The following is a 22033-nucleotide window of genomic DNA, read 5'->3' as shown; positions in this document are numbered from 1 at the left end:
CAATTTCCTTTATCCCGCAGTGTGAGTCCTGGAGCTTGGGCACCAGGACCCCGTCAGGAGCCTGGGGTGGTGGAGGGCGACTACGTAGGTCCTGTCCCCCAAAGCTGTGGGATCAGTTCCTCAGGATTAGTGGACCACAAAGGCCTCGCGGGACCTTCTTCTCCTCCCAGGTGAGGAGGCCATCATTTCTAGATGACCCTCACACTCCTCAGTGAGGTTTCTCTGGCTCCGTTTTCCTTAACCTCACTTTATTTCAACAAGGATCCCCAACCTCTGTAGATGGACTTCCCTATTGTCCGCTAGTCCTTACATCTGTAGTGAGCCCATAAAGTTGTATTGTGTGGGCTTCTTTCCTGTTTGGGTTCTTGGATGCTCTCCTTCCCGGTTTGGATGCTTTCTTTCTACTTGGCTACATCAGCACTCTCTGAACGGCACTGTCAGAGGGCTCTCCCGAAACCGTGTGCTTGTGGGATGCACATTTCTCAGATGCCAAAGGATTCCATGATACTGACAACCACTGACACCACGCCCCCTCCAAAGGAAGGGGAGCCACATCTGCACAGTGCTCATGCCATCTCAGGTCCAGGGCCCCAGGCAGACAGCATGAGAAGAGGCGGGCTGATTCAAGGTGGCGGTGATAATGAGATGTCCTCATCCCCCCTGCCAGCATCTTCTCCCTACGCCGAAAAGCCCCATAGGACAGAAAGTAAATACCCAGAGACTCTGCTCCTATACAAAGACCAAGACAAATGTGGCTATGGGAACAAAGGTTATAGGTCATCCCTGGTGTTGCTCCTCCTCCTCTCACCAAATAGGTCCTCCTTAAATGCCCCCCACCATGTTAAATGCCACACACACACACACACACACACATCCAAATTCAAAGAGGAAGGCTGAGCATTTAAACTGAGATGGAAATTATCTGGCCAAAGCATCCCTATTCCCAGGGGACTGCACTGCGACCCCACTTCTCTGCCTGCCAGTGAAATCTCTGGCTCAGTGCACCCTGGGCCTCTCTCTCACCTGTTAAGGGGAATCCAAGAGCAGGCTGACATCTTGGCTATCAAGGTCTGATTTGAACATACATATACTATAAAAGTCGGAACTTGCCATTCTAAACTCAAATTCCCTTTATTCAAGGAAGGAGATTTTAATAACGAAGGATCGGGCTCTGGTTTTCAGTTCTGAGAGGTACTCGAGAGATTTCTGAACAAAACATCAAGGACAGCAGCGCATCTATTCCTCTACGCCCTTCATCATTCAAAGCCCCTCCTTCCCAATGTCCACGCAGGACTCTGATCCAGGCCAGGTCTTTCCCGCTACCCAAGGATGTTCCTTTCTCACTTGCTACCCACGTCTCATGCGCAGACAGAGCATGACTAAGGAGCCATTTTGATTGGCATCCTTCCAGTTCTATAAGAACCACAAAACTGACCCAGACAAGGAACTGGTGTGAGTCTTCAAGGCTGAGGTCACTCATATAGAAGCAGAAGCCTCTAAGTTCCCTTTCTTGGTTGGACCCCCCTCCCCCAAAGCCAGAAACCCTTGGAGTGAGTGTGACAATGGCCTCAGGATGCACTCATCGAAGGGACACTTCCCCGAGCTGGAGCCCTGGCTCCTGGGTGTAGGAAATGTCTGGTTGGCTAGGAGTAAGAAATCTCTTCTTGCTAAATGACAGATGCTTTGGATTGTTACTATTGTTATTAGCCAGCTCATAACAAATACAAGAAAATCTTGGGGAGCAATAAGGAGCAAAGCTACCTGCTGTTGAATAGGGACACCTCAAGGGCAGACGGGAACACTGCCTGAGCGGACTTTCAGAAAGAAAGTCTTTTCTTGGTCCCTGGAATTACCTTCTTATGCTCAAAGAAATCCCGGTGCTAGATGGCAAGCAGTATCAAGGACAACTTTAGACCGTGATTCCAACTACATAAATACTGAAGGACTAATAAAGTGAGATGAGAGAAACTTAAAAATTAATTTGCTCTGATAAAGCAATACCAATTATAGTCATCCATTATATGGATAAACAGCTTATAGTTGTTTACCATTTATGCTTAATAACCATACAGGGCATCAATTCTATACCATCATTAAATGCGTTATATTGACTTTGCTCTAAGTTTTATTTGATTACATTAAACTCTTTTTCAGGCTCGCATGTCAGCTTGCTTATCATAAAGTAAGTAATTTTGCAGACGACTAAAAAGACAAATCAGGGGAGGGCAGACATAGCTTCCGAATGGTGCCTCCTTCTAGCCCTCATTAACAAAGGTTGGGTCCATTGCAAAGAAGCCCTGGGGTTCCAGGTGGGCATCAATGAGCCAGAGTCCAGTCTAACCAGACTTATCCATGGCATAAAACCTCTGGAAATGCTTTTGAATAAAGCTGGTATCCTAGGGGACTTGGCCAGGCCTGAAGGTCTTCAGAGCATGAGTCCCCTAGGACCGATCAGCTCATGACCAGCCTGAGTCAGACACATGAGCCCCAGGAATGGGGCGGGAGTGGAGGGCATCGTGGTGCTGTTCACACCACTCACACCACTCGACTAGCTCAGGCTCTAAAAGACTGGGGTCTGAACCCGGAATCACTCATATCCTCAGTGTGACCTTGAGTGCTCAGACCTCCTTACATCCCAGAGTAGCACCTGCCACGAGCTCCCCCACCCCCGTCCCAGCACCAGCATGATGAACAAACAAGAGAGTGGGAATGAAAAGCATTTGGAATCGCAAGGCCCTAAATAAATGTAAAGGATTGTGGATATCATCATTACAGTCAGGGTCAGTGGAGGGCAAGAGCCATCGTTCCCCAAGGGGAGGAAGGTCTCGGTTTCAAGGATAAAAGTGCTGCTGGGCTTGGAAAAGGTGCGAGGTGATCAGGAAAATGAAGAACGGACAGTTCCGTCAATGAAAGCTCCTGTCACATGCATCTGTTAGAGACGCAGGCTGCGTGTGAGCGGGAGCTGCAGAGCCGGAAGCCTGTGTCTGCGGGGAGCTCTGCAGTGGCCACGGGAAGGGTAATCGTGAGAGACACTCTAAAAAGGTCTGTGTGTGCGGCATGTGGCGCACCGGCAGGCACATCGTATTCCTTCACCAAAGGAGAGAATCAACCTGTTACAATGACTTAGTACATACGTCTCTGTTACCACAATTTCAAAAACCACTTGCGTTGCCCAATGCACACATACACTTTTTTGTCTTCTCTGTGAGGATTTCCCCACCTATGCGCACCCTCGCTGACCCCTTCTCTGAAGTCTTAGAACACCAAATGTCTTTAATTGAACGTTTCCTTTTGAAATCCTGAAAAAAAGGTCTCGTCTGGGCTGATGCTGTCTCAACGAGGTTAGGACACTCGGATACTTAGTCATCCACAGGGTCTATGCTCAAAAGGTGAATGCAGAAAATCTGTACAAAATCAATTTAAGGCTTTACTGGGGGAACACCAGATTCCAGAGGAATTGAAGAATTTCAGGGTGGAAAGGTCTGTCTGATCCAACCACCTGTTTTCCCCGGGGTTAAACCCCTTGCCACAATGTCCCTGCCGGGTATTTACCCAAACTAGATTAGAACACCTCTAGTGAGAGGAAACTTAGCTGGATCTCTAAACAGCTCTTTCATCTTTGGAGTGTTCTAGCTCACAGAAATATATCTCTCTAAGGCTCTGTCCCTCTTCTGCATAAAAACCCTTTATATATTTGAAAACAGCTCTAAGACTTCAAGGACTTGCCTTGGGTTTATGCCATGCCTCTTTTTTTTCTCCAACCATAGCTCGCATGGATTTTTTTGTTTTTGTTTTTTGTTTTTTTTTGTTTTTTTTTGTTTTGTTTTGCTTTGCTTTGTTTTGTTTGTTTTGTTTTGGTACCTCCCTTCACATTCCTCTTTACTTTTCTCTGAATGTGCCCTGATTTAGCATCCTTGAGCCATGGAGCCCCCAACCGAATGCCCAGTGTATGAAATCTGATTAGCACAGCTTAGAGCTAGACTAGGCCCGTCTTGCTCTACACACTGCCTATCTATTCACGCAGCCTAAAATCACATTAACTTTTCTTGGCAGCCGCATCACACTTGATGAATGCCGAACCCATTTGTCAAGTAAAACCTCTAAATCTTTTGTCTGTGTGATTGTTTTTCTTTTAAAGATGGTGCTACTGAATCATATCTCTTCCGCCTTGTGCTTCTGTCATTGGCTTTTTGGACACCAGAGCAAGATCTCAGATGCAATTCTGTTAGAGTCAGTCCGTCTTTCCAGCGTGACATTATCTTAATGGATCCCAACTGGTCATCCAGTGTCCTCAATGACCGTCCAAGCTTTATTGGCGTTTTAGATGTTCAATCATAATAGAAGGTAAATAATATATTGTCTTAGTTTGTTGGTTTTGATGATTTAATTCATCTGAGAGTTGTTTAGAGGAGTATTTTTATCTTTATCTTTTGAAGATTTTCTTTATATATTAGAGAGAGAGAGAGAGAAAGAGAGCACGAGTGGAAGGTGGGACAGAGGGGGAGAGAGAGAGAGAGAGAGAGAGGAAGTGGGCTCCCCACTGAGCAAGGAGCCTGATGCGGGGCTGCATCCCAGGACCTGAGATTATGATCTGAACCGAAGGTAGACACTTAACCGACTGAGCCATCCAGGTGCCCCTAAAAGTTTTTTTTTTTTTTTTTTTTTTTGTATAAAAACTACTGGTTTCTAGATTATTCTATTAGTAAAAAATATATATATATATATACTGGTTGGGTATGTACTTCTTGGAATCTATGACCTTTCCTGTGCAATCAAAAACATTATCACATTTTGCATAACTTCCATGAGAAGAATGTGTATTCTAGTGCAGGGCACACAGCTCCGCATTTATCTTAAATTCACCTTGCTGCCTGGTAGTCCTAAATATTTTACGCACTTTTTGCCTGACTAATGTGTCAAATCCTAGAGAAGTTTGCTAAAATCTTCTTAAGTCTTGGTTTTTTTTTTACCAAATTTTCTTTGTTTTCCTCAAAGTTTTTTGCCTTACCTATTTTGCTGCTATTTGATGCCTAAAAGTTTATTTCTGTTGTATCTTCTTTACATACATACATACTTTACATACTTCACATACTTTACTTTACATACATACATACATTTAAAAAAGTATTTTTTTATGACTACAAAATATTCTTCCTTATCTCCCTTTGTTCCTGCCACTGGTAAAAATACCGAATAAAACAAAGACAGCAGTCTGTAATAGAACTCTCTTGTACCATGTGGGCATAAATATTCAACCTATTTCTGTTAGCCACTCTTAAAACACTCCCCCACAACCCAGGGCAGTATTTATTTCATTATTCGCTTGCTTGCTATCTGTGCCTAGTTATTTGGAGATGCAGGGGGAGGAGGGACAGAGACGAGGGAGAGAAAGAGATGTGAGCTCTCAGTGAGGCAGAGAGACAAATGTAGGAAGGAGGCAGCGGAACAGTCGTGAGCACCGACATTTATCCTCACTTTCTCGCTCTTTGCGTATAATGGCTGGATAGTGCCTCTAGCATATTCCAGTGCAGTCTAGGTTCTAACTCGCTGACAGCTATGGTTGGCTCAGAATTCCTTAGACCCAGAGTAAAAAGGCTTTGGTTCAAATCCTGATCCTGACATTTACAAGTTTTGTGGCCTTGGACAAGTCCCATGTCCTCGGTGACCCTGAGGTTTTACATTTCTGGAACATCAGATACCAATGCCTACTGCAGAGTGAAGTTGTGAAGTTTAAATAAGATAATGCATGTGGACTTATTGAGTACAATAGATAGCTGATAGGAGGCATGTAATAAATTCTAAGTAAATGAGTTCTCTGATTCTCCAGGGGCTTGTGGACTCCCTTTTAAGAGTTGCTGCTTTATGATTCCTTCTGATTTGAACCAAGAGGCAAGTAGCAAACGAAGAGGAATCAGGCATCAGCAGACATGTGTGCGAGTGGGGAGACATAAGGAACAGAAGGCTTGGGTTAGAACAAAACCTGAGGCAGATCAGGAAAGAAGAGAGAGCCGTGATGTAACCATCCACATTAACTAGTGGTTAAGCCCTTTGCAAAGTAACACGCTGGGTAAAATTAGACCAATGGGATGGGCTCTGTACACCAGGATTTTAGCACCTGAGAACACCAAGTCCACTGCTAACGTGGCATGGAGGGAATGAACAGGTGGAAGGAGCCACATGCTGTGCCGTACAACCCACCCCACTGTGCCTCCCTGGCTCGGGCTGATAGTAACTTTGGGACCACAGAGCCTTACCTGGAGGGAAGTGGACAGAGCCCCCTACTCCAGTAGCGGGAAGGATGGTAGAGTTCTCAGGGGGAGAAATGCTGAGTCCAGAAAAGGGAGATTTTCAACAGTGAAGGGAAGAAATAACAATTATATACTGAGGATGCCATAGGGCAGTGATGGATCTGAAAGAATGAGTCTTATAGGAAGCCAGGAGGAAAACTCCAGGTCCAGCTTAGAGGACAGAACGATACCCAGGGTGTCGACTGGGGCAGACACCTGCTCTGTAAAAGAGAACGATAAGCACGTGCGTAGCATTGGAGATTTAGGAAGGGATGTGTGGGGAAGGAGTAGGGGTGCAGATACAATACAAGGCATAGCTCTGAGAAGCCTTTGCAGATCATTTGCAGGGAACTGGAAGGTGAGATGTAGCTAGCAATAATTTACCCTGCTAGGCTCCCACAGGGACTGTGAAAATTAATTAATCTTCCTAAAGTGATCTGCACACGGAGGTAAGGTACCACACTGGAGTAAAGCTTTAATTCAGTACCACTGGGGTTCAAGCTAATGACAAACAGGCCAAAACCTTCCTACTATAGAGTATGGCTTGGTCAAAATATCCTTCCCCTGTTTCCTGTTTCCATTTGGCCTTTATTTAGGAACAGATCTGTCCAGATTTCAGAAGGTCTCAGAAAGTCATCTGGTCAACCTTCTAGGTTCTAGGCAGGGGTGTCTGAAATCATTTCAAGAAAAAAAGTAGTTTCTTCCTTCCCTAAATGAAGGTGTCATCTTGACCTTGGACAAATGGCATTTTTCTACATTTTAGATAAATTACAGGAGCTTGAAGTCAAGACAGAACTTAGAAATGCCTCTGGCCTTGGCAGTGGTCTGACACATCTCCTCCTTTGCACAATCTGGTAAAAGACTTTTGTAAAGAGAAGAAGAATCCCCCTCCCCATAAGAGACTGGACTCATGTAACCCCAACCTCCTTGTTTTGCACATAAAGGAAAACGAGGGTCAGAGCAAGGGTGGGACCAGTCTGTGGGCACCCAGATACACAGGGTCTGAGTATAGGGGAGATCCCGGCCTTGACTCCCAATCTTGTGTTCCATCCATGTCACCACTGTGTCCTCCCAGACATCCTACGTGCTGACACTGGAAATTCCATACGTCTGTGTTCAGGATCGCCAACAGTCCAAATTCCATCTGGAGTCTGTCAATTGTGGAGCTGAGCAGGAACTGGAGCAAGGAATGGGGCCAACCGGCGGACCCACCAAGGCTAAAGGGCCAAGATCGCCGGAAGGGCTTGATCCCTTTTCCCATGTCGCCCCCACCCTCAACCCCATGGCACTGAGCCCAGAGTGAAAACCCTGGGCCTGAAAAGTCTCCACGAGCCTGCTATTTGCCAGAGAAGAAAATGGAAGCACGTATAGGCTCAGCCTGCTTGGTGGTGGCTGGGATAGGAATGGTACGAGCGGTGTTCAGACTCACTGCTGCCCCCTGCCGCCTTCTTGAGGCAGCTGCAGACTCTGGACAGCAAGGAGAAGCTCTTCCTAGAAAAATCCTGTTTGGGGTTTTCTTGTTCCCCTGAAATCAGTCTCTTTCAGTCTCTCTAATTGCCTCCCTATCTCTGTCTCTGTCTCTGTCTGTCTCTGTCCCACACCCACGTACATGCAGCACACGTGTCCCCCCCAACTCCTCCCCACCCCGACACAGGACTAGAGTAAAGCTGAATGAAAGGAAACCATAAGAGTTTGTGTAAAATTCTGCAAAGACTGTATAATCGCCAATTGGATTTTCAGGTTGGATGGTTTCTCCCTAATTAGATTCTGCTGCCTGTAATAAACCAACTTTGCAGCTTTATCCCATCCTATAAAGCTACCCATTTTTCATTAGTCAGGTGTACAATCATGTTCATGGTGTACACAGAGCACAGATCAGCCTCACCTTTCAATTTGCTTCAGATAACACTGTGTTTCTGTCTCAGGTGGTAACATACCAATAAAAAACATGTGCTGATTAGGCCATACCATCATTACTTAAATCCCTCACCAAAAACTTCTTCTCTTCACCCTAAGAACAACACTAAAATTCCAGACTGAAAGGTCACCCTGGAGTGTACCTTTTGCAGACAGACGCATTCTGGAAAAACAGTCTAGCATTTCTCAAAGTGCAGTGTGTAGCCTGCCTGCGTCAGACCCACTGGGGATGTGTGCTAAGATACACATTCTTGGGCTCCCTCCCTGAGACATACCGATTTAAACTCTCTGGGGGCGATGCTGGGTGGCTCAGTCGGTTAAGCGTCTGCCTTCAGCTCAGGTCATGATCCCAGGGTCCTGGGATTGAGTCCTGCATTGGGCCTCTTGCTCAGTGGGAAGTCTGCATCTCCCTTTCCCTCTGCCTGCTGCTCCCCCTGCTTGTGCTCTAATGCTCTTGCTCTCTCTCTCTCTCTGGCAAAAAACAAAACAAAACAAAAACTGTCTAGGGAAGAGACTTAGGAATCCACCTGTAGACCAAGATCCTCTAGTAATTCTGAAGGAGGCTAACGTTTGAGAACCACATAGCTCAGGTCCTTCACAGTTGGGATGCAAGGGCCACCTGCCATATATATGATGCCTTATTTGCTGCCCTATTTGGAGACAAGGTCACCCTCCTCCCTCAAAGGCTCTCATGTCTCTGTAGCTTCATATTACAGAATCCCAATTCTCAGGGTATAGCAGGGCAGCCAGTATCATAGACAGGCTGCCTGTCAGGCTGTAAGACACATTCCCCCCTGGTCTGGACACCATCTCAGAGCCTAGGGTCATCACTCTAGACAGCGAGTGCCTGGAAAGTGGCTGGGCAGGAGCCCTGGGCTCCCAGGAAAGTGCCCGAGGCCTGACTCAGCTGGACAAGAAAGACTGTGCAGATGAGGAACTGATTCCCACAAGGCCCTGGGGAGTGTTGCTGAGTTTGTCAAAGCCAAGTGTGGTCCCTGGGTGACGCGAAGCAGGCAGCCTGGGTGGTCTTCCCAGGATGCTGAGCTGAGCGGCAGATGACTGAGCACGGCCCACGGCCTCCCTTTGATCTAGAAAGCACTTTTCTTCCAAGACCTCAAAGCACTCTCCAGACACTACCTAAGTCATCCTTAACCCCAGTCTCAGGGTTAGATCCTGGTAAAGAACCCATCGAGGGCCATGTATTCAGCAGATACCAACTCTGGTCAAAAGTCATAATCCCAGGGCGTCTGGGTGGCTCAGTTGATTAAGTATCCGACTCTTGATTTCGGCTCAGGTCATGATCTCAGGGTTGTGAGACAGAGCCCGGTGCTGGGCTCCACACTGGGCATAGAGCCTACTTGACAGTATCACTCTACATCCCTGGGAGAGCTGAAGCTTTGTTTTTTTGTTTTCGTCTTCCAGGAAAAGATAATTGGAAAGATGTTTTCCATGGCAATGGAATCTGTAATTGTCTTTTTTTTTTTTTTAAGATTAGTTTTATTTGTTGGAGAGAAAGCACATGCATGAGCATGAGCAGAGGAGGGGCAGAGAGAGAGGGAGAAGCAGGCTTCCTGCTAGGCAGGGAGCCGATGTGGGACTCGATCTTGAGACTCCCAGATCATGACCTGAGCCAAAGGCAGATGCTTAACCAACTGAGCCACCCAGGCGCCCCAGGAATCAGTAACTCTGATGGCCCAAAGTTCTTCCTAAGCCTAAACTATAAGCGTCCTGCTAAATGTAAAGTTCTCCGAGCTCCTGTGTGGTGAACACAAAGGGAACTCTGCTCCGTTACAGTCTAGCCTCCACGCCCTGGGATAGATGTGGAGGCTCCTTCAGATTCTGAAGTTCAGCAGGAGAACCGGGCTTCAGCCCGACATTCCTGCATTTTACTTTGTCCCCACCATGCCCGATGAGGCTGTGGCTACTTCCCGGTGGACATGCAACCAAGGTGAACACTGTATCCAGGATTCTGACCCAACCGCCACCCCAAAACAAGAGGGTGGGAGACTGAACGCTCCCAGACTGGCCTCTTTCCCCTCTTCCCAGTATTCAGGTAAAACCCAAACCAAACCGAACAATCCAGGGCAATGAGCTATGGAGGGCCCCTGAGGCTGGTCTCAGGACAGGAGCTATCCGGAGCTTTCCCCAGGCACTCAAGCCTGCCGCACGCTCCTCCACCACAGAACCTGGAGATACCCCGAAGGGAAGCTGGAGTGGACCTGGTTAACTTAGGGCAACAAAACTCTAACCTTGGGGGCAGGATCCGCCCCCACCCCCTGCTCTCATTCTTCTCATCTTCTCTGGGCTCCACTGGAGACAGAAACAAGATGTGTGGTCTGCAAAAGGAGGAGGAAAGAAAAGCCTCTGGGGCCCCAATGGCAACACCATCTGGCTTCTCCACGGTACAGGAATTCTCAGCTCAGCTTCGTGGCAGAATTTTTATGGGTATGAGCTCGACCTTATCAGTGTGATCATCAGCTCCCCGAAGATGGGGACTCTGAGTTCTACGTGCTCAACTTAGAGCCAGGCACAGAGCAAACGCTTGTTACAGGTGAGCAAGAGTGACAGCGTCCTGGGTCCCCGGGGGCCCAGGCCGGACACCCAACAGCAATGACAAGAGCCCTGTCTGGGACAGGGGCTCATTCTCTGGGTGGAGTTGAAATGACATACCCTGCACTGAAAAGCCAGCCCGTGGAGGAGCCTGGGAGATGTTCAGACAGTAGTCAGGATCCCCCCAGTTCCAGCCTGAATCAGGCCATTTCCAAGGGCTCTCCCTTTCTCTCCCTCTCTGATGCCTGGAAACACACAGCCCCAAACTCCCCAACTCATCTCCTAGAAGGTGTTTCTGAGTCACTTAACCTCACCCTGGGTTATCTGTCAAGACTCCCATTTAAATATTCTAGATGCCATCAGAGTTTCCAGTTTCTTCTTTGACTGCTGAGCTCTGAGGACCCTTACAGATCATCTGGTCCAGTCATAATCCAGAAGCCGGATATGACCAGCCTTTTTGTTTCTTTCATAGAAGACAAGAGAATAAAAGAGACTTTAATAGAGAATGTCAGAGTATGTCACATGTAGTAAGGGTGAGCTCCATTTCGGGAAATTTTCAGTTATGTTAACATCGACGTGTCTGGGACTTACAAAGCCAAATGCATTTCTTCTAATGAATCACAGTCAGAAAAAGTATGAAAAACACCAAGCCTGTTTTCTCATGTTGCCAGTGAGAAAACTGATGCACAGAGAGGAAAAGCTAGTTGCCCGAGGTCACACAGCAGCCTTGGACCAGAGCTCAGGTTTCTCCTGCCTTCTGTTTTAGTGCTCTGCTCAACTGTAGCCTGCGGGTCTCCGGTTTTGCACCCAGAGAACACCCCTGAAGTGGCACTGGCCAGGGATCCCCGAGAATCCCCAGTCCTACCACAGTTGCCCAGCCAGGAGTGGGACTCCCTCAGCTGACCCAGCGCAGGTGCATGTAGCAGGGATATCAGTGGAGGATGGGTATGGATGGCTGAAACCTATGGCCAAGCTTGTTTTGCGCATACAGGCGAGAGTGACCTTGACTTTCCTCTCAAGACCTTTTTAATAATCACTAAATTAGGGCAAATCAGTCAAAGAGGCCACTTCAGGGTGAACGTGAGGGCTCACCGGCTCTGCAACAAGACAAGGGCATGGCTTTCTCCTTGTGGGAGTACAGGCCAGCAGATAAGCACCCTGCCCCAAAGATTCCGGGCTGTGAGTTGGGTCACTGTGGCCCATCTAGGCTGTGACCACTCTCATCCTCCTTCAATCAAAGAGTACCCTCCTCTCTGCAATGTGCTACCTGACTGTGTAGCCCCTTGGGGTGATCAACGCTGGGGTCAGAGGAAAGTGGGGGTGCAAGGAGGGTCAGAAATGAATACAGGCGAGAAAACCAAGGCTCACAGAGGCAGAGAGACTTGAGCAAGGTCACAGAGCTAGCTGGTCGCAGAGCCACACGTGACTTAAGTGCAAAGCTGATTCCCAGCTCCCCACTTCTCAAATCACACACGAAGCACCTGGACATCTTGTCACAACGCAGACTCAGTAGGGGCGGGGGGAGGCTTGAGATTGTGCATTCCTAAGAAATTTCCAGGTGATGCCAAGGCTGCTGGCTCTACACCATGCTGTCTGGAAAGACAGAGGGAACTTTGAAGTTCATCCCAGCTCGTACCAAGGATCAAACGCTCCACTTGCGCCAGTGAATCTTCTAAGACTGACAAACAGACTTACTTAAAATAATAAGGATCATTATTTTAACATGCATCCAATATTGATTTTGTTTTCATCCCTATGTTATGCATAAGGAAGCCGAGACTCAGAGAGGTTGAAGACCTTAGCCTGAGTCACACAGCTAGTGAGTGGCAGAGCCAAGACGTAAATTCCAATCTGTCCTGACTCACAGATTCATCAGCTAAAAGCCGTGTGGAGATAAACCCTCCACCTTTCCTTTCTCTGAGGTTCAGGAGCCTCTCCCAGGAATGCTCATGATTCTCCTCCAGCCAAACCGTGCTCTCCCCAGTACTACTTGGCCACAGCTTCCTCATAACTCAGGCTCCTGAAGGTCCTTTTTTTCCAGACCTGTGTATACCCAGTGGACCCCAACAAGGTCTTTTTGGAGTTGATCTGGAGGAAGCAGGAGAAGCAAAGGAACTCGGGGCAATGTGTGGATAGCGGATCTATGAGGTAAGACACGTGGGGGACTCCTTCTAAATCAGGGCCTGTGTGCTTTCCACCAAGGCCATGTCAGCGGGGACGCCGAAGTCTAGCTGCCTGGATGCTGAAGCCCTACCCCCAGGAGGAAGCGCTGGGCACCAGGAGTTTTGCAAGGAAGGGCGCATGGTCTGTGTTGGAACAGTCAAGGACTCTGTGCAGGGAGTGATCTCTGGGCGGGATGAGAGCACATGGCAGAATTACCCAGAGGACCGCTTCCAAGGGCCATCCAGACCCAGCCCTGCATTTTGGCTGCACCTTCAGGATAATGAATATCCTTAGTTCCACCGTGTTTCACCAAGTGCGAGCTCCCATCGCCAAGTGCATGTGAGGACTACCGACACGCGCAGCACCTGTTCCCACAGTGGGATGAACATCCATGTGGCGGGCCCCACGTCTGCGGCACAGGCTGGCTACGCCAGGCTTCAGGTCCGAGCTCACCTTGCTGGTGCTGCCTCCTCGAGGAGAACTAGAAATCACGAATGACTGCAGAGGCCCTGGTGGCCAGGAGGCAGTAGGACTGAGGTAAGGCTGTAAGGGTTCAGGGAGTGGTCAGGAGGGGACTCAGTGGGGCCCAGGGCTGGGGCCTGCAGGTGGGGGGCAGCCCCGGGGTGTGGGGGTCTCACTGTCTAATTGCAGGGAGAGAAGTTTTCCAACCGGTCTCAGAGCCGGGCTATCTTGCTCGCAGGGCTGGCTCTGCCACTTACAAGCTGTATGTCCAGGGCATGTCATTCACCCCTCAGAACCATGACGTCTTTGTCTATAAAATGGGCATAACAGTGAATAGTCCAAAAGAGCCGGTGTATATGTTTAAGGAGTGCCTAGGCTATGGTGAGGACCTGATCGATGTGAGCAAGGGCTTAAAAACACACATTCCACGACAGCCACGGGCCCCGTGCCCACGCTGGCAGACCGCGACAGGGAGGCCTCGCGGACTGAGAAAGCACACTTCACGCTTCTGCTTCTCCCACACGTGTACAGCCAATGGCTGGACGGGACCTACTTTTTCAGGGTGCACTCCAGTTCGTTCTTCTCCTCGTGAGCTTCTTGGAGCTGCGAGAAGGTCCTGGTCAGGAAATCCTCGAAGCTGGACAGTAAGTGAGGTTCGTCCTTCCTCAGCCGTAACCAGAGCTGCTTGATGTCGCTTTCACTACAAGACAAAGGGGGCATTCATATCCGAGTGCAGCAACACCCTGGTTCCCGGATGTGAAACTGACAGCCAGAACGAATGGCTAGCATTTACTGAGTGCTGGCTGTATGCTAGGTACTCTACGCCTATACGCTTATTTGACCCTCAGGGTGACCTCTGGGGCTGGGGCTCTGCTAACCCTCAGAAGAGGGGGAAGGGAGCTGGCTCCGATCACTTGGCTGACAAAGGATGGAGTCAAGAGTCAAACTCGGGCTGCCTGGCTCCTGCGTAGGCCCCCTTCACCCGGCGCTCCACTGCTTCCACTCTGGTTTTTCCCAATGGGCAGGTGGCACTGAGCGTGTGCAGCCGCGTGCTGGGAGCATCAGAGAATGTCAGGAAGAGGAGAGGAGGACAGGAGCCTGGTGCGTGTGAGGACAAATGCCGTGCAGCTGAAGGAGAGAGCTTGTCGCCCCAGGAAGGACGGTCCTCACAGCTGAGAGGTAAAGACATGCCATCTGATGGATGGCAGAAAGCAATTGTCACCATGGGGAACGGGAGAGAATACGCAGCACCCCACTGGGGCCCGGTGGCACCGGGAATGACAGACAGGCGGAAGGAAGGGAAGGTGCAAATCTGCAAGGCGCGTGTGTGCACACACGGAATGACAAATAGAAAGTTGGCAGGGACACAGGCAGGCAGAGAGACAAAGACACAGAGTGACATGCCCAGAGCCTCCCCTCCCCAGCCCCAGCCCCAGCTAACTGGGCAGGTGCGTACCGCAGAGCAACGGAGACAGACGGGGACTCGCTGATTGGGGACAGGAGGAAGGAGGCGGCGGCACACACTGGGGACCAGGCGCTCCGTCTCCGGAGAAACTCGAAAATCTATGGCCAACCATCACGCAGAGCCTGAGAGCAGTCTGGTCTGCAGCCCATTAAATTCTGAAACCACTATGATCTGAGGGTAGCTACCACCGGGAACCCTCAGGATAAAGAATAAAGTCCTTTCTGTTCCTGTGTGACAAGTCCTATATTGGAGCAACTTTCCTCAGAAGTAATACTTGCCAGTGCCAGGTTAGCAAGGGGTCTGGGTCCCAGAGAGCACTCTCCGCTCCCAGCAGAGGGAGGACCACTGAGAAGGGAAGCTACCCCTACTTAGTTGTCGGATCGTCCATCCATTGCCCCTCCCTCCTTCCTTCCCTTGCTATCCTCCAGCTCATCTGGAACACTTGTCTACCCATCACCCAATGAGTACTTCCTGTTTGTTGGAACCCAGCGCTGAGAGGACAAGAGGTGATCCAGGAAACAAGGGATGGGGAGGGAGGAGCTTTTCCGTTCCCAGAACTTTGTTGTCCTGTAGATATAGTGGAGATGGTACGATACAAGGATCCCAGAGACATATGACGATGGCCTCCCATGGCTGGGGCAGACTGATGCCCTCATGATGTACACGAGTTATAAAATCAAGGTCCACCTCAGTCTGTCTGTTCACATCTGTCAAGTTCCTGCCGGGACAGACAGTTGGCTAGAGCCTCCAGTGAGATTTGCAGACCCACACAACCCTCTTCCAAAGCTCTCTGAACCACCTCGTCATGGCCACACTACCTCCCCACCAGATTTCTGGAGAAGGGACAAATCTGTCAATTCTTGATGAAAAATAAGCCAAGTTCCATAATTTGCCAAATCACTCCACCAGTCGGACCACCGGGAGTCCAGACACCTGGTCTACTGCTTCTGCTCCTTGTGGAAGGGTATAAGGGAGCAGGGCTAGACAGGATTCTAGGAGGTCAGCTTACCCACCTGCCTGCTTCCAGAACAACACACAAGCCATTCTCGGGAGTGAATCTTTGAAGACCTCCGAAGTCTTTACAGCTTCCTTTATGTTCTCTGGGGCTTGGTGGTCTTGCCATCCCCCTCTTGCAACACCCGGCCCCTGCCTTCCATTTGGCTTCCATGGGGATGGAGAGTGCTGGCCGCCATCTTCTGCATATCAATTTCTGTGACCACTCTTGAAGCCTTCCCTAGAGCCTTCTCTTCCAGGATGCCTCATGCTGGCTCAATTCCTCAGTGGCCTCAGACAGGCCCTCTGAGGAACATCGGGTGAACTCTGTTTTGAGAGCCCTGCCAGGAAGGGGGCTGGCCCAAAAGGGATGGGTGGGTGGAGAGGTGCCTCTCTTTCATGACAGTGCCATGGCTTGTCCACACTGCCCTCTCCTCCTGCTCCTCTAGGAGGAGGCTTCCCGGGGTCATTGAGTGGTCCCTGGGTTCTGGCATCTTGTCCTCAGAGAAGCTGAGTGGGGTGTCTGACTACCATGCTTCCCACCCACCTGCCCCTGTCCATGAGCTCAGATGGTTAAGCGTCCGCCTTCTGCTCAGGTCATGATCCTGGGGTCCTGGGATCGCCCCCTGCTCCGGGGGCAAGTGCACTGCCCATCCAGGGCCTCTCCCTGCGCTCTCTCCCAGGCCTCCGCCTGTCCTTTCTCAACTCTGACGCAGTCTACCGAATTGTTGGTTCAAAAATCCACAGAGCAACAGATTCTTGCTCTGGCCTGCATGATGTGTGCAGGCCCCTCCTTTCCTACCACTTCTTTATCATCCTCAACCACAGTTCCTTCTCCTCCCAAGCTCCAGATGCATCAGAGTTCCAATTGTTAGGCCATTCCCACTCCTGCAACACACATCCAAGCCAAGACCAAGAGGCCCAGAAATGGAAAGGCGAAAGGCAACAGGAAAAGGGAGAACAGTGTTCCACATTTTTAGGCCACTGGTTTCCACCAGCTGCAACCTCACTTTTTATTTTATTTCATCCTATTTTTATTTCATTTCATTTTAAATGTCAGTTGCATTTGGAAAAAAAAATGGGGGTATTATGTTTTATTTGAGGTTCCAGCCATCTGAAATTTTCAGCTGAGTTGCTGATTATCCAAGCGGTGGGCTGGTAAAAACTGGTTAATTTCCCACCTCGGCTTCCTGACGGGTTTGCTCTGGCTCCAGGGCACGGTGGGCAAATGCCGCCACATGAGGAGCCTCGGCCAGGAGCACGCCACTGTGGGGCAGGCTGGGATGTCCTGCAGCCCCTGAGACCCGGGGCTGGCTATGGGGGGAGGAGGAAATGCTGGTGAGCTGGCAGGGATGGGGGAACCCCAGCAAAATGCACAGAGAGCCCCTCTAGGTCTGGCACGGCCCTCTGCTGCACAGCGCTCCTCAGGGAGCCAAGGACTGTGCTGATGTCATATGGTAGGAGTGAGGAGAGTGGGAGGATAGGGGCTGAGCACCGTTTCCCAAGAGAAAATGCAAAAAGCAGAGACAAGTGTCGGCCAAGGGCAGGCTATACGGAGCAAGTCTTCTAGCTGGCTGCCCAGAACCTGGGGCCTGGCTGAGCTCTGAACAAATGAGGATGTTGCATGGGCAGATGAAGGGTGGCTCCTGGGCGGGGCCCCATCCCCCCAATCGCTGTTGCCACTTACTCTTCCAAACCCTTCTGGGCTCCAAGTCTGTCCATCAGTGTTTGGAACTGGGTCTCCTCATCTTCATCTGTGTCGCCCACGTGTTCTTCCCCTCTGGACTGATAGACCTTCTCTTCCTGGAGCCGGGCCACCTGTTCACCTGCCTCTTCCTGACCTGGCTTATTCTGGCTGAAGAAGAAGTGACCTGGGGGATACACGGCACAAGGATCTGAATCGGGCAATCCATAAATACTCACCCAGGAAGACCTTATCCTTCTTAGTTGCCAGAAATCACCGGAGGCTCATTTGAGAGAAGAAAAGGGGAGCTCCACCCCCACCACTACAGCATACATTTTGGACACCATCTCTTGGGTTTGGGGACTTTGTCACTTCCATGGGATTCTGAGACATGCTAGAGCCTGGGAATGGATGTCAGTGTTACGGCACCTTTGTGGTCCTTGAACCTTTGAAGTCTGGCTTAGAGCTCATGTCTTCCTTGATTTCCTCTCTACACAACCAGAACCTCCCCTCCATCGACCTCCAGCAGCAGCCTGACTGCTCCATGACATCGTCGAGCCATTCCCACCACCAGGACCATGGTGGTCCACGTTTACAAGTGACTCCGCAACTCTGAGTGCGCCTTCTCCATACTCACACTGCCTGTAACACACGGCAGTCTGTCTTATGCTCTCGAGGCGACTGCAAGCTCCTCGAGCTCAGGAGGAGCCTCGGGTTCTTCCGAGCAAACTCTACGGTACTTCGTGTAAGGCAGATGTGTGGTGAAACTTGTCTGCTGACCCATACTGGTCCTTGCTCTGATCGATATCTGATCAGTATCTCATCGGATGGGTATCTGGTTTCTCGATCTTGTTTGTGAATCTTTGTTCTTTTTCCTCCTGGATACCTTGAGAATGACTGCTCTATTCAAACCCTCTAGAAATTCCTCTGGTTGTGGGCTCCCCTCAGCCTGGAAGACTCAGCCAGACCCAGGTTGAAATGAACCAGGCAGCCATCCCACTGTGTTGTACACTGGTGTCATCGAAAGGAAAGGAGATGTAGAGGCTGGAAATCTCATTTTGGCTCCCCCCCTTTTTTTTAGATTTTATTTATTTATTTGACAGAGAGAGAGATCACAAGTAGGCAGAGGCAGGCAGAGAGAGAGGAGGAAGCAGGCTCCCTGCTGAGCAGAGAGCCTGATGCGGGGCTCGATCCCAGGACCCTGAGATCATGACCTGAGCCGAAGGCAGAGGCTTAACCCTCTGAGCTACCCAGGTGCCCCTTGGCTCCCCCTTTTATGCCAAGCTTGCCTTTCTCAGGTGGGAGGGGATCTGGCCATGACCATGTAGTGGGCATGGAGAAAACAGTGGTATAAACAGCCAACGTGGACACAGAAAGGAGGCCCAAATAATCTAGAGCCTGGAAACTTCCGGATGGCAAGGAAGCCTGGGCTATACAGACTACAGATCTGGTGGTGGACGCGGGAACCTCTCACAGCTTTAGGTAGATGAATATCCTGGGGCCCCAGCACCCATCGGAACTTACTAAATCCAGTGGTGAACTCCTCTGGTGTCAGAAAGCCATTGCCGTCAGCATCCAGGGCATCAAACACATCCTCCAGTTCCTCCAGGCTGAGTGGTAACTCCTCATGGAGCCTCTGAAAACAATCCAGACTGCGGTGGTCAACATTCAAATCATCAGGGAGGGCCGGCCTGGAACTGCAGAGCTTGTTGCCGGAAGGGTCTAGAATTGGCCCTGTCCTACAAAGACCCCGTTACTGTCCTTCTCTCTCCCTTGAATGTTATGACTACTTATTGGGTACCTACTGGTGTGCAAGGCAGTTTGCTAGATTTATAAATAAATACATGTTTATCAATATGTTTATAAACAGGTGTATTTGTATTTAATTCTCATGACAATCCTTTACGTGGGCATTATTATCTCACCTTATAGATGAAGAGTGAAGTTCAAGTTCCCTGCACGAAGGTCCCCCAGCCTATAAGTAACAATGCCAGGAGTCAAATCCAGGTCTGACTCAGAAGCTGGCCCTCCTCACAACCATAAAGGATGGAAAAGGTTCAGAACGGACTCCCGTGGTAGGATAATAGCTGCGTGACATAGTGTCAGGTGAAATGAGGGAGTAAACATAAAGACAATAAAAGGTTGTAGAGAGGCAGGGAAGGTGAGAGAGACAGAGAGATCCACTGACCCACCAAGGCCTCTCAGCAAGTGAGTGACAGAGGAGTGAGGCTTCACTGTCAGTCTTCGCTACTCTCCCCACGCACCCCCCTGCTGCCCCGCCATGCTAGCTCCCCTGCTAGGATGGGGGTAGGGGTCACATTCTCAGAAGCTTTCCCTGATGGAGGCACTCACGATCCCCAGGCCCCAGCATCAAGTTTGTCAGTTTCTGTGGACACGCATTTCGATCCTTTAGCTCAGAGGGGATGCTGGGTAAGCCCCCTTCTTCCGTGTAAGTGACCCACACCTGTCACTCCAGGCTGTGCTCCCTTCTTCTGCTTCCTACTTGTTCTCAACTAATTCCTGAAAGGATGTTAACTGCCCCTGGCCTAAGGGATCAATCCCCACAAGACCATGTGTGTTCTAAAGGGGAATTAGACAAGACAGTGTGCAAGGAAGTTATAAATCAACCCCGAAGCTGAGTCCTGGCCTGACTAGGACCACACAGGATGGGAGGGCAGGGACCAGCTGCTGGGACAAGTTGCCAGTGGCTGAGTTCCTGATGCTTCCCTCTGGCCTTCTGCCTGATATGCCGTGGCCCCAGGCCAAGGCTGATTTGCATCGTTGAAGCAAGTGTTCTCTTAGACCCTAATAACCTAAGTCTCCAAACGAGGACTCCCCAAGGGAGTTCATTATGGCCCAGCTGACCCTCCCCCTTCCTCCCTGTTACCTAAGGGACAGCTACACAAAATTGCCCGCATGCAAGTGACTGACAGCTGAAGACAAGGAACACGGGGCTGTAGGAAGGAAGATATATACCCATCTGAACAATCAAAACGAGCTAGCAGGTGTGAAAGCCCATAACATAACTCGCAAGAACACTTGGCTTGATCCTATGGCAATCTTCTAGCTCATAAGCCATAAAGTTTAATTTGGCAGGTCGTACATTAAGGGAGACTGCGATGCAAAGTGGGAAGATAGGATGATGCGGAAGCCATTTAGGGGAACTGAATTAAATATGAATGAGTTTTTTTAGAAAGGAAGGGAGTGAGAGTGTGTGCAAAGATTCTAGAAGTGCCTCTGTTTAGCATACAGCAGAATCGCGGGCTTATCAACAATCCATAAACCAGCTGTCTCAAAAGCCACAATAAGAGAATGTGGGGTTAGGAGTGAGTCAATTTTACAAGGAGTAAGCTTATTAGCTCCATTGGAAGCCAAAGGCATCACATGGGAGTGAGAGTCAAAACCCGAGCGACTCTGGATTCTGGTCCATTCCTAGGGGCCATCCTCCCTCCCTCCCCGCTGCCAGCCTGCGGTCACCGAATCTGATCCATGGTGTGCTAGAGCTAGAAATGGCTGCAAGGGGGCTGCCGAGGTTGGTGGGACCCTCCCTTTGCCTTTCACCAAAACCACCCCACATGTGGGGACCCTTCCTCTCATTAGCTGTCATACCCCACCTTTAGGCTCCATTCCTGAGTCTAGCACAAATCCCTCCATCACCAAATCCCAGGCTCTCTGGTCTACAACTCAGGCTGGTTTCCTCTTTCTGCTGTCAGTGAAGCTGGGGAAACGATATTAGATCCTCCCTGTAGTTCTTACCCTTCCTGTGATTTTTTTTTCCTTCCTGTGATTCTTAATCACCATAATCATCTCTTATTTATCTCTGTTCTCAGAACCTGCAAGCCGTATAAAACCAGCTCATTCTGGTCTTGTCCTCTGGGCACCTGGTGTCTACATTTTCAACTGAGGTAAGCGGAGTTAAAGGGGACAAGATGATTCATTCCACCGATCGGTTAGTCGGCAAGGCTCCAGATTTGCCTAGAGTCACAGTGGAGAACAGCGCTGGGATTAAAGAGTTGATTTTGCATTCAGGGCCTCAGCTAGCGTCAAATGGTCCTCTACCATGTTCTCTCTGGAGTTCCCTACTGGGCATTAACCATTCCCCGCCTACCCAGCTACCACCAAAAGTCTCTCTTGCCAGCAGCGCCATGCCCCAGGCTTCCAGAGATCCTGTTTCCTTTGTACATCCTGTTTCACTTCCATTCCCATCTGGAAGGGCGGGCGGGGGAAGGAGGAGCCATAGGGAGGAAGTCAGCTCGCCCTCTTTATGCCAACACGTCCCATGCCCACGGAGCTCTGTAGAACCCCACTGCTTCTTACAGACCTGCCTCCCTCCACTGCCGTCAGGCTGGCTCTGAATTCCTGCCCCACTCAGGCTCTGCAGCCCCCAGGGCAGGCCAGGCTGTGTGAGTCCCCCAAACACAAGTTCCTTCTTTCACCGGTCTCGGGCCAGCTTGTATTTTGTATCCTGATAGATGCGACTAGTTGATGAATGTCTGCTCCTTCAGTGGACTG

General features: G+C 49.9%; 1 protein-coding gene across 8 annotated transcripts in view; it reads right to left on the bottom strand.

Annotated features, from left to right (window-relative positions):
• Positions 1-22033, bottom strand: part of CRACR2A (calcium release activated channel regulator 2A) — a 134784-nt gene that overhangs the window by 54380 nt on the left and 58371 nt on the right. For all 8 annotated transcript variants that reach the window (XR_004384719.1, XR_004384717.1, XR_004384718.1 and 5 more), the window contains 3 exons: positions 19046-19157; positions 17525-17708; positions 13933-14079 (listed from right to left, as the gene is read on the bottom strand). Coding sequence is in view for 5 of the 8 variants with exons in the window: in XM_032874841.1 (XP_032730732.1) it covers positions 13933-14079; positions 17525-17708; positions 19046-19157 (443 nt within the window). In the remaining 3 variants the exon portion in view is untranslated. The remainder of the gene's footprint in view (positions 1-13932; positions 14080-17524; positions 17709-19045; positions 19158-22033) is intronic.

Source organism: Lontra canadensis, unplaced genomic scaffold, assembly GCF_010015895.1.
Source record: "Lontra canadensis isolate GAN:19392208 unplaced genomic scaffold, GSC_riverotter_1.0 scaffold53, whole genome shotgun sequence".
Lineage (NCBI taxonomy): Eukaryota > Metazoa > Chordata > Mammalia > Carnivora > Mustelidae > Lontra > Lontra canadensis.
Note: the sequence above shows the minus strand (reverse complement) of the source record. Positions and strands in the feature narration are given on the sequence as shown.